The sequence below is a fragment of the Syngnathus typhle genome, linkage group LG17, assembly GCF_033458585.1.
Source record: "Syngnathus typhle isolate RoL2023-S1 ecotype Sweden linkage group LG17, RoL_Styp_1.0, whole genome shotgun sequence".
In the NCBI taxonomy this organism is placed as follows: Eukaryota; Metazoa; Chordata; class Actinopteri; order Syngnathiformes; family Syngnathidae; genus Syngnathus; species Syngnathus typhle.
Window position 1 is genome coordinate 5,153,240 of NC_083754.1, and position 10,972 is coordinate 5,164,211.

Below are 10,972 nucleotides of genomic sequence, written 5' to 3' on the forward strand. Positions count from 1 at the left end.
TATTTTGCTTTTTTTTTTTAAGAAAAAAATACTATGGAGAGTACCATGATATAAAAAATCATTTGCATTTTGAAAATACTCAGCTAATTTTATTCAAAAAAAATAAAGGAGGACTTAAAATAAAAATATATAAAATCAAAATAATTCAAATGAGTTATGACAAAAAAAAGACAATGAAGAAAAAAAAAAGGTCTTATCTTTTTCTTATCAGACTTGAACAATGCAGATGTACAATCAAATACAAACAATGACCTTATTGAGTTCCGGTTATGGCGGCCATGTGAGAAGACGTGTTTTTTCGCCGCTCCGCTATTTGCGCTAATTTCTGATGCAAAAAGTTTTCCTTAGCTGCAAAGTGTGATTCATTACCACTCCTAACTCTTTAAGATGCCTCCAAAAGCAATAAAAACTCCGCAGGATGCCAACGAAAAGACAAAACAATCCAAGCTAATGGACTACGCTCTTCGTGACCAGGTAAAAGCTAAGGCTGGCGACAGCAGCAATACTGCGCAGCTAGCTGGGGCTACAGGCGCGGAGGGAAAAACTCAGGACAGTAAGGTGGATAAAATCCTTGATATTGTCACTACTATCAAGACAGACTTGGACAATATCCGTGAGGAGATAAAGGATTGTGTCAAAAGAGTCAACGAAGCCGAAACCCGCATTTCTAATGCGGAAGACGAAGTGGAGATCCTGCGGGCTAAAACATCTACTATGGAAGCGAAACAGAAAGTGCTCGAGGAAAAGATGCTGGACTTGGAATCGCGGTCCAGGCGCAACAACTTAAGACTCGCGTTTCTGCCAGAAGGATCTGAAGGGCGAGACCCCTGTAAGTTTTTGGAAAAATGGCTGCCGGAGACATTTGGTTGTGGAATTTATGCTACTCCCTTTATCATCGAGAGAGCCCACAGGATTGGCCCGAAACGAGATAACAACGAATTGCCCCGTGTTCTGATCATGAAATTCCTTAACTGTCGGGATAAGATGGCTACAGTTACTGCGGCGAGAGCAAAAGGGAACATTCACTACGAGGGGCAACAAGTACGCTTCTACCCTGATCTGGCCGCGGAGATACACCAGCAACGCAAACTGTTTGATCCTGTCCGAGAAGAGTTGCGCAAATTGGGACTGAGACATGGAATAGTGCACCCGGCAAAGCTACTGGTGACCCGAGATGGAAAGACTTTTGCTTTCAAGACGCCAGCGGAGGCTTGGAAATTCATACGTAAGACCCAGAATGGTGAAGAAGCGTAGGGTTGTAATTTATATCAGTATTTGTTTATAAGTTTATAAGTAGTGTGTCATGGTTGGTTACTTATTTTAAGTTGAATGACTACTTTATCACTGCTCTACATTTAATACAACCAAAGGACAGCAGCTGGGATATACTAATACAAACAGAAGCGCATATAGCAGCGGTTTGCATATGTTTTTGGGACAAGAAGAAGGTTAGACTGCTCCTCACGCAGTGTGGATCAATCGCAAGCGATGACGGAGGCTGCATCAAGGGGGGAGGGGTGCCCACGGGCGCGGGGGTTGGGGTGTAATTTTGTTTTGGGGTGTTATACACGGGTTTGTTGTGTTCAATGTTATGCTTCTCTCAAAATCTTATTTATGTTTACTGGTAATTTGGCAACAACTGTTCACAAGAAGGTTGCGCTGACACTTTTGTTTTATGGCTAACTTTAGAGTGTTAACATGGCGCAAGGTGTAAATCTTAATTTTGTAACTTGGAACTGCAGGGGGCTCCAACGTTATAAAAAGGTTAAGCAGGTCATGAGCAAACTGAAAAATATGGATGCTAAAGTGGTGTTTTTACAAGAAACTCATCTAATGGAGGGCGATGAAAAAAGGATCAGAAGAAGGTGGCGGGGTAATATATATACATCTGCATTTACCTCTCGCGCAAGAGGAGTAATGATACTCATTCATGAAACTGTTCCATTCCAGGTAAACAATGTTATTAAAGATAAGAGGGGCCGATACTTAATAATTCAGGGGTCGCTATTAACAGAAAGCATAAATTTAGTAAATGTGTATGGTCCTAATATTGATGACTCTTCTTTCTATGAAGACTTGTTTCTTATGCTTCCATCTCTGTCGGGACATCATATAATAGCAGGGGACTACAATTGTACGTTAGAACCAGGGTGGGACCGCTCAACGGGGGTGGACCAGTCTCATAATAACTGTAGATCGACTATAAAGCAATTCATGAAGGACCTGAAATTAACAGATATTTGGAGAACACAGAATCCACAAAGTAAATCATATTCATGTTATTCTGCAACATTCCAAACATATTCACGTATAGATTATTATTTAATTTCAGCAGATTTGGTATCAAAAATTGAAAGTTGTGCATATGATAATATTGCTATATCAGATCATGCGCCTTGTAAGCTAGTTTATCGAGATGATGGTATCACCTGTGATCCACCGAGATGGAGGTTTCAGCACAAGTGGTTACAAGATGAAGAATTCATACAATTTATAGGAAATCAAATTGATGAGTATTTTTTATTTAATGGGAATCAAACATCTGCAGGAGTCAGATGGGACGCTTTTAAAGCATTCCTCAGAGGACATATAATTAGTTATACTGGCCGAAAAGCTAAGAAAGCTAAACAAGAACTAAAACTCCTGGAAAATAATATCAACAAAGCCCAGGAGAGAGTATTTCAGAACAACGATCCTGTGGCGGCAAAAGAACTTCTACTCCTGAGAGCAGAATATGAAAAACAATCCAGCCTTAAGGCTGCATCCAGTCTCTTACGGCTAAAGCAATCATTCTACGAACAAGGGGACAGGGCTGGAAGGCTATTAGCGTGGCAAATAAAGCAACTTGAATCGAAAACAGCAATTACTGCTTTAGAAAATAGAGGTCAAACAATAGTTAACCCAAAAGAGATTAATGATGCGTTTAAAGAATACTATCAAAATTTGTACAACACAGAAACAAACTGTAATATTCAGACCATGGATGAAGTCTTGGATAGGTTAAATGTTCCGACTATCTCAGATGAACAAAAAAACGAACTGGAATTAGAAATAACAAAAGAAGATATTGCAAGTGCCATTGACGCAATGAAGTTAGGTAAACGAGCGGGCCCGGATGGCATTCCTGTTGATATCTACAGGAAATTTAAAGATAAACTGCTGGCGCCTTTGTTAGATATGATAACGGAAGCATTTGAAAGAAATTGCCTCCCGCTGTCCTTGAATGAAGCGTCAATAGTTCTACTGCCAAAACCCGGTAAACCTCCGACGAAATGTGAAAACCTGAGACCTATCAGTCTTTTAAACTCTGACCTCAAGATAATCTGTAAAATATTGGCAAGGCGGCTTCAGACTATCCTCCCTACGGTAATAAGTAACGATCAAAATGGGTTCATAAGTGGAAGACAAGGCTTTCACAATGTGAGGAGGGTTATAAATGTTCTGCATTACAAGAAAGAGGAGAAAGACTGTGCACTCCTTTCTCTTGACGCAGAAAAGGCCTTCGATAGGGTGGAATGGCCCTATCTTTTTAATATTTTAGATAGATTTGGCCTTGGAAGCAATTTTACAAAGTGGATAAAAATACTTTACAGAAATCCAACAGCAGAAATTTTAACTAACAGACATTTTTCAAGACCAATTCAAATAAAAAGAGGCTGTCGTCAGGGCTGCCCTCTATCTCCCCTGCTTTTCTCCTTAGCGATAGAGCCTTTTGCAACGGCAATACGCTCTCAGCCGCAAATATCAGGAATAAAAATAGGCCAGCATGAACATAAAATCGCACTGTTTGCCGATGACGTCATACTATTTCTATCAAAACTTACGTCCTCAATCCCGGCAGTTTTGGAAGTAATAAAATTATTTGGGACTATCTCAGGATATAAAGTAAATGAAACAAAGTCTTCAATGTTACTGTTAAACACAATAGAAAGAAAGCATCCCAATGCCCAAATTACAGCTTATAGATTCAAAATGATAGACCAATTCGAATATCTGGGAATTCTAATATTACCGAACACAGAAAAAATGGTTGAAGCTAATTATGGCAGGCTTAAAGAAGAAATCAGAACATCTGTGGACCGATGGAAGTCATTGCCTCTATCGATTATGGGAAGAATAAGTACTTTAAAAATGATTATATTGCCAAAATTGTTATACTTATTTCAAAATATGGCTTTGCCCCCTCCCACTGACTTGTTTACCTGGATAAGAAAAATTATTTTGAGTTTGATATGGAACAATGGAAGATCAAGGATTCGTCTCTCTCTTTTATACATGCCATTCGATGGGGGAGGGTTAAGATGTCCCAATTTCTTGTGGTACTACTGGGCTGCGCAACTGCGCTCCATGACTTTCTATTTCAATAACGATAACAATAACCCGCATTGGGTGGAAATGGAAGGTCAAAATTTAAAATTACCCCTGCACACGTTTTTTTATTCTGACACAAAAAAACAATTATTAAAACAAATAACAAATCCTATTTTGAAACACATGGTGCAAGTATGGTATGATGTTAGAAAGTATCTCAGAGATACACAAACATTATCGCAACTAAGTCCGATATGGGGTAACCAGTTGTTTACTCCTGGGAGAGCAGATGCCACTTTCAAAATATGGGCGACTAAGGGGCTGGGGACAGTTGGGAATCTCTACCCTCCACAGTCTGATGACTTTATGACCTTTGGAGAACTCGAGGTTGAGTTCGATCTTGACAAAAAACACTACTTTAAATACCTGCAACTGAGAAGTTTTGTAAAAGGGTATCAAGGTGACCTACGGCGGATCCCATTAACACGGCTGGAAAACTTGCTGTTGAAGAATAAATTACGAAAAGGCATAATCTCAGAATTTTACATCCTACTACAAACAAATTCAAATGAAAATTCAAGAAGTAAATTATTGTCCTGGAACAATGATCTAAATACTAACATCAGTGAGCAAGAATGGGGAAGAGTTTGCAAAAAATCACAAGAAATATCTATTAATAGCCGTCTAAGAGTAATACAATTTAAATGGTTACAGCGAGTGTACACGACACCTGTTAAATTGAATAAATACAATAAGGATATTCCGGATGTCTGTGTAAAGTGTGGCTTAAAAGGAACGTTAATACATTGTATGTGGGAATGCAGTCAGATAAAACGTTTTTGGTTAGAAGTAAAGGATCAAATAGAGAAAATAATATCAAAAGAGCTTACTTTGGAGCCCTCGCTGTTTATACTGGCTCTATATCCAAAGAAACACAACTTCAGTAGAACAGACTCAATTTTTATTGATATAAGCTCGTTAATGGCCAAAAGGTGTATTGCTCTGACCTGGAAAAATGTTACTGGACCGAGCACCTCCCAGTGGCTAAAACAGATGCTCTCTTGTCTTCCATTGGAAAGAATAACATATATACGTAAAGCCAAACAACATTTGTTTGAAGGGATTTGGAGGCCTTTTATTGATTTCGTAAAAGACTTGGACTTTTCTGATAACCTTGTTGACTTTTGAGCCCCTGCAGGAAACACTCATTTTGCCAGTTGCAATATTACAAATAAAGAGAAGCTGTTTTGTTTTGTTCTTTTAAGTTAATTTGAACATATAATAGACAAAATGTTTGGGATACATGCTTTGCTCATTCTAGATTTTGCTACTTCATTATTTCATTATTTGTTTTTTTGTAAAGAAATACCATGTAAGACGTATTTTGTGAAATTGTTTATGAATGTTGTACATGGAAAAAAATGTGAATAAAAAGTGTATTGGGAAAAAAAAAAACAATGACCTTATTTTAATATGGATACAATTATTGGTATAATTTTTTTTTTACTTAATTTGGTTTGAATTCAACCTGCGGAGACGTGACACAGACAGTATAAAAATACAAATTATTATAATAAAAGCTGATGACAGCCAAAGAGCGAACACGTCGATCTTTCATCTCGATCAACACGATGAGTTCCTCCTTTATTTTCAGGTTCAAAGTTCACTCCGGCACATCACCCGTGTCCCACTTGGTCTTGGGCTCCTGCCACCACTCCGACATGAGGGACTCCTCGTAGTCGCCGACCCCCTCGAACTCAGCGTCGGGATGCTCGGAGCGCCTGGAGGCGGCCGCTGCTTCCGGACTCACTTCACCCTTTGAGAAATTGGAGAGGACAGTAAGCAGATATTTCATTCTTATTGTGCTTTCCTTTCAAAGTGTCTGGCTGGAATAGTGGGGCTCCTCCTCCCTTTGGAGTTATGGTGTCTTGCGCTCAACACCTCCTGACCACATACCACACGCCACTGACAGAAAACAACCTCATTTTCCACCCCCAATCCGGCCCATCCGGCTACTCTGCACTTTTCTATATAATCTGTCCTTTTATGGACACAAGCGCTCCTTAAAAAAGTGACCCAAAACGTTCTGGAACCAGATCTGCTCTAAAAGGCACATTTATGTACCTCGTCCTCCGTTTGCAGGTAGTTGATGGCAAATTGCAGCATCTCCTTCTGCTTGCTGGTCTGGTTGTAGTACCGAGCAGCGTCCTGCAGAGGGAGACAAATATATTGAACATTATTGCTATATAAGATATAAATAGGTTTAAAAAAAGAATACAATAGATGTGAAAAGCAAATTGGTGTAAAAAACTACAATTCATTATCCACTTTTCTTCAAATTAGGACTAAAATAGTAACTAAAGCCTCCTGTAGGGGGAGACAACGAGCAAAGCGTCAGCCAAATGTGTTTTTATTTTTACATCAGCAGGCGACAAATTTCGCCAGTCCTCCCCAGCTGGTTTTATGATCCAAATAAAAATTGCGCTGAGCCAGCTTTTATATGACGTTGCAGCTCTTGCGGCTCTCTAATTAGCACGGCGTTAACGCTGATGCCCGACTTTCGGGACTTACGGTCCGCGGTTGGAAGTCTGTGTCAGCTAGACCCCATTGTTCCCGGTAGTAGCGGTAGTACTCCACGTTCTGACGCATCACCTGGTCATCGGGGTCGAACAGCATATAGCTGGCGGCGCACGGCGCTGCGCTCTTTGCGTCGTTTACTGGAGGAGAGGCGGAGAATAATCAAAAGTCCAATCGTAGCCGTGCAATACACTCAGGAAAAACAAAGAAGAGTCTTACATTTATAATATGAGAATTGAAGATAGTGATACATGGTGGCCACAAAGTTCTTCACAAAAAAGCCGCCCACGTTGGGGGTCAAGTGCTCCTCACAGTCCACCTTACATCTCAGGGCCTCCAGGTATAGATCTGAAAATAGACAAAAAACAGTCACCAAATAATCAACATTAGATTGCTTTTAAGTGACAAGTAGGTGTCGGGAAGATCTTGGGCACTCGTATGTGGTGTGCCTGCACCCACCGGCCAGCGTCGGATAGAAGTCCTTGACCTCAAGGATCTCGTAGGATCCATCACAGGCGGCCAAGCAGGTGTCGTACACATCTAAGTAGGAGGTGACGGCCTGCTCCATGTGCCGAGCGCTGCCGCTGAAGTCGCCACTGTTGTACAGCTTCACACTCGTCAGAAACACGCTCTGAATATAATATACACAACATTTTTCATTACTGACACTTTAAGGCTCTATTTTTGTGAGCATCAAAAAGCAGGTTTTGACTTCAGTTCTAGAAATGATGACAGAAGTGTTCAGAACCTCATATGGCTGCTCCTCGTGGTCAATGAGATAGGAGTTCACGTCCACCAGGGTCTTGTAGTAGTCCATGTTCTTGGTCAGCTGGGGGTCTTTAGGGTTTTTCTTCAGGTAGGTGTGGGCCGCCGACACCGCCTTCGCTAAATCGTTCAGCTGTGGGAAGGTACCCGCAACGTAAAAGGACATTTATTTATTCATGTAAAACTTTCAGGTGTTCCTAATGTTGTGGCAGGTGGGGGTCGCCACATCAGCCCACCAGAAAAGCAGGAGAACAGTGCGGGATTGTTTTGGGGGGGACGTGGCACAAGCTCACCTAATTGCCCAGCAGGAGGTCGCCCCAAAAACCTGACTGCAACTTTCCGATCATAACTTTTGTTCTCACCTGGAAGTACGCGTACTGTATGTATCGATAAGGCGTCCTTTTCTTGTGAGTGTCCAGAAGGTCTCGCCTCGGGTAGGCGAGTTGAAAGACGGGAAGGTCGGCCTTGCACTTCTTCAGGCACGCTGCCCTCAGAAGTATGTGTTGCAAGACGCGGAGCTGCGCGTCGTACCCGTCGTCTCCTCGGCTGACGGAGCTGCAGTTGCGGCCGCAGAACGCCTCGCTGTCCCGCAGCAATCGGTGAAGCCTCAAGCTGTGCTCCAGGTATTTGATGCTCTCGGCCCAGTTGCGCTCCGTGTACTGCTGCATCGCATAGTCGAACGTGGAGCCCAGCGGCAGCAGCTCGTCTGCAGGGAAACTTCGGAAGCTGTACTTTTCGTACTGGGCCCGAGTCATGAGAAGGAGCGATGCTAGGAAAGCGAACGCCGTGGCCACGCCGCGAGGGAGCATCGTCGCCCGATGTCTCACGCACCCGGGACGGGGTCGCGGAATACGAGTGGAAACTTGTCTGTCTCCTTGACGGGCTGCACGTAGGCAACGAGAAACGATCGGAACCTCATATGCAACGACGTCCGGGTGGGGCCTTCAAAATAAATCCGAAACAAAAATTTAAATCCGAAACCGTAGAAGAAGAAATCAAGCCAATCAAATGCCAGGTTACTTCACCCAACGCGCATGCGCACTGATGCGGCAAATTCATGTGCTGTCCGGAGTGGAGGTCATAGACGCCTGAACAATACCTCAGGTGAGTTATGATATATGTTACCTCAAAGAGAATTTAGCTCAACAATTATTGTGCTGCGAGCTTTTGAGGTTAACGAAATGTGTTGTGTGTAGTTCTGAAATATTTTCGCGTTAAATAAGGTGAAGCTCTACGGGAGCCCATTAGCAAGAGATAAGCGTCCTGTTCCTGCGCCTGCAGTTTTACTAATCGGTTCACTTGAGGCTATTTGGTTCGCTTTTGGTTCTAACTGATGCGTGTTTGTGTTTTTTTTTTACACGTTTTCGATCTTGTATTTCTCCCACCAGCTGTTTTCGAGTTAGCTAACAAGTAAAGGCTAACCCAGATGACGCCTTCAGTCTCTCCGGGCCGAAGTCAACAATCCTTGGCCTTCAACTAACTAAAAATGCACTGAATTGAAACCTGCCTTTCTTTTGCAGTAAAATTAGATTTTCCACAATGGCCAAACTGTTTGAGTCGATTGGTAAACTGGGACTGGCATTGGCCATAGGTGGAAGTGTCGTCAACTCTGCCCTGTTCAATGGTGAGTGACTTTGTTATTGTTTTTTCTAAATGGCAATAGATTCGAGGATCAAAATGACTCCCTCACAAGTTGCATCATTAATCTAAAATAATAATGAAATCCATCCTTTGAAGACAACTGGCAGTAAACTATTATTATTTTTATTTCTTTCTATAATGATTTCTCCCTATTAACTCCCTTTCTTCTTCCTCTGAAAGTTGATGCAGGGCACCAGGCGGTGATATTCGACAGGTTCCAGGGCGTAAAGGAGGCAGTCATCGGCGAGGGCACTCACTTCATAATTCCGTGGGTGCAGAAACCCATCATTTTTGATTGTCGCTCCCGTCCCCGAAATGTGCCCGTCATCACAGGAAGCAAAGGTACATCGCTAGCCCTATGCTAAAAGTAACATGGATGTACTGTCACCTTCTCCTTCCCCCTGTAATTAATTTTTATTTCATTTGTGATACTTCTCTCCCGCAGATTTGCAGAATGTCAACATCACATTACGAATCCTCTTCCGGCCGGTGACCGCTGAGCTCCCACGTATCTTCAAGAGCATCGGTGAGGATTATGACGAAAGAGTGTTGCCATCCATCACCACGGAGGTGCTGAAAGCTGTAGTGGTGAGTCATTTTAATTCGACTTCTTGGGACCGATTTGGATGTATTGTTTTGCAAAAACTAATGATGGGTTTGTTCTTTTGAAGGCTCGTTTTGATGCTGGCGAGCTCATCACGCAGAGAGAGCTGGTCTCTCGCCAGGTCAGCGACGACCTTACAGAAAGAGCCAACACCTTCGGCCTTATTTTGGATGACGTTTCATTGGTACGAAATTGCTTTCTGGGGTGCTACGGAACTACCAGAGGAATGTTAGGAGATAAGATCACCTGGTGTGCACCAGCTATGAGCTACAGTTGGCGAGCTAAATACAATTTGCATTCTTTCAGACACACTTGACGTTTGGCAAGGAGTTTACAGAGGCTGTAGAGATGAAGCAGGTGGCACAGCAGGAGGCTGAGAGAGCCAGATTTGTTGTGGAGAAGGTACCTCCTCTCACTATTTGATAGTCCGTGTGATGAACATGCGTGGTTCAAACCGCCCATCAAATGTTTTTTTTTTTTAGGCGGAACAATTGAAGCAGGCTGCCATCATCTCCGCCGAGGGCGACTCCCAGGCCGCCCTGCTCATCGCCAACTCCCTCCAGGATGCCGGCGACGGCTTGGTGGAGCTGCGCAAACTGGAGGCCGCCGAGGAAATTGCCCTCCAGCTGTCTCGTGCAAGAAACATAACATATCTGCCATCGGGACAGGCCACGTTGATCCAGTTGCCTCAGTGATAACATCCGCCGTATCTGTGTAAACTATATTCAGTGAACCATGTGGGAGAATTGTCTAGGACTCGCCCTTACTGCTACTTATGTCTTTAGCGTGCGGATGTGAAGAACTTACAATTAAAAATGCCTTTCTATCATCATGTGACTCGTGTCCAAAAATGTTGGTTGCATTTCATGTTTTCCATCACAAGAGGGCGTTGTGTGCAGCATAAGGAGGTTCCTTGTGTAAGCAGATTTTTGGGTGGCTTCAAGTGGAAAGAAACTCAATTTTATTATTTTAGATATGAGACATGACAGGATTGGTTCAGTTTGCAGAATACATTCAAAGTTAACATTTTAAGTAGGCTAGCTCGGTTAAAACTCAAGCAACTTGATTCATTTG

At 42.5% G+C, this 10,972-nt stretch overlaps 2 protein-coding genes across 2 annotated transcripts; one reads left to right on the forward strand and one right to left on the reverse strand.

Annotated features, from left to right (window-relative positions):
- Positions 1-61: 61 nt before the first annotated feature.
- p3h4 (prolyl 3-hydroxylase family member 4 (inactive)) lies at positions 62-8,594 on the reverse strand. The gene is made up of 8 exons (XM_061302984.1): positions 8,016-8,594; positions 7,637-7,786; positions 7,348-7,519; positions 7,108-7,236; positions 6,883-7,028; positions 6,436-6,519; positions 5,774-6,127; positions 62-252 (listed from the first exon to the last, which is right to left on the reverse strand). Exons 1-7 carry the CDS (start codon positions 8,460-8,462, stop codon positions 5,975-5,977), a joined length of 1,281 nt encoding a protein of 426 aa, XP_061158968.1. The 5' UTR covers positions 8,463-8,594; the 3' UTR covers positions 62-252; positions 5,774-5,974.
- A 9-nt stretch (positions 8,595-8,603) lies between these two features.
- On the forward strand, positions 8,604-10,727 carry phb (prohibitin). Its single transcript, XM_061302988.1, has 7 exons — positions 8,604-8,757; positions 9,174-9,277; positions 9,475-9,636; positions 9,740-9,882; positions 9,966-10,082; positions 10,205-10,300; positions 10,381-10,727. The coding sequence occupies exons 2-7, from the start codon at positions 9,193-9,195 to the stop codon at positions 10,591-10,593; spliced, it is 816 nt and encodes a 271-aa protein (XP_061158972.1). The 5' UTR covers positions 8,604-8,757; positions 9,174-9,192; the 3' UTR covers positions 10,594-10,727.
- Positions 10,728-10,972: the final 245 nt, after the last annotated feature.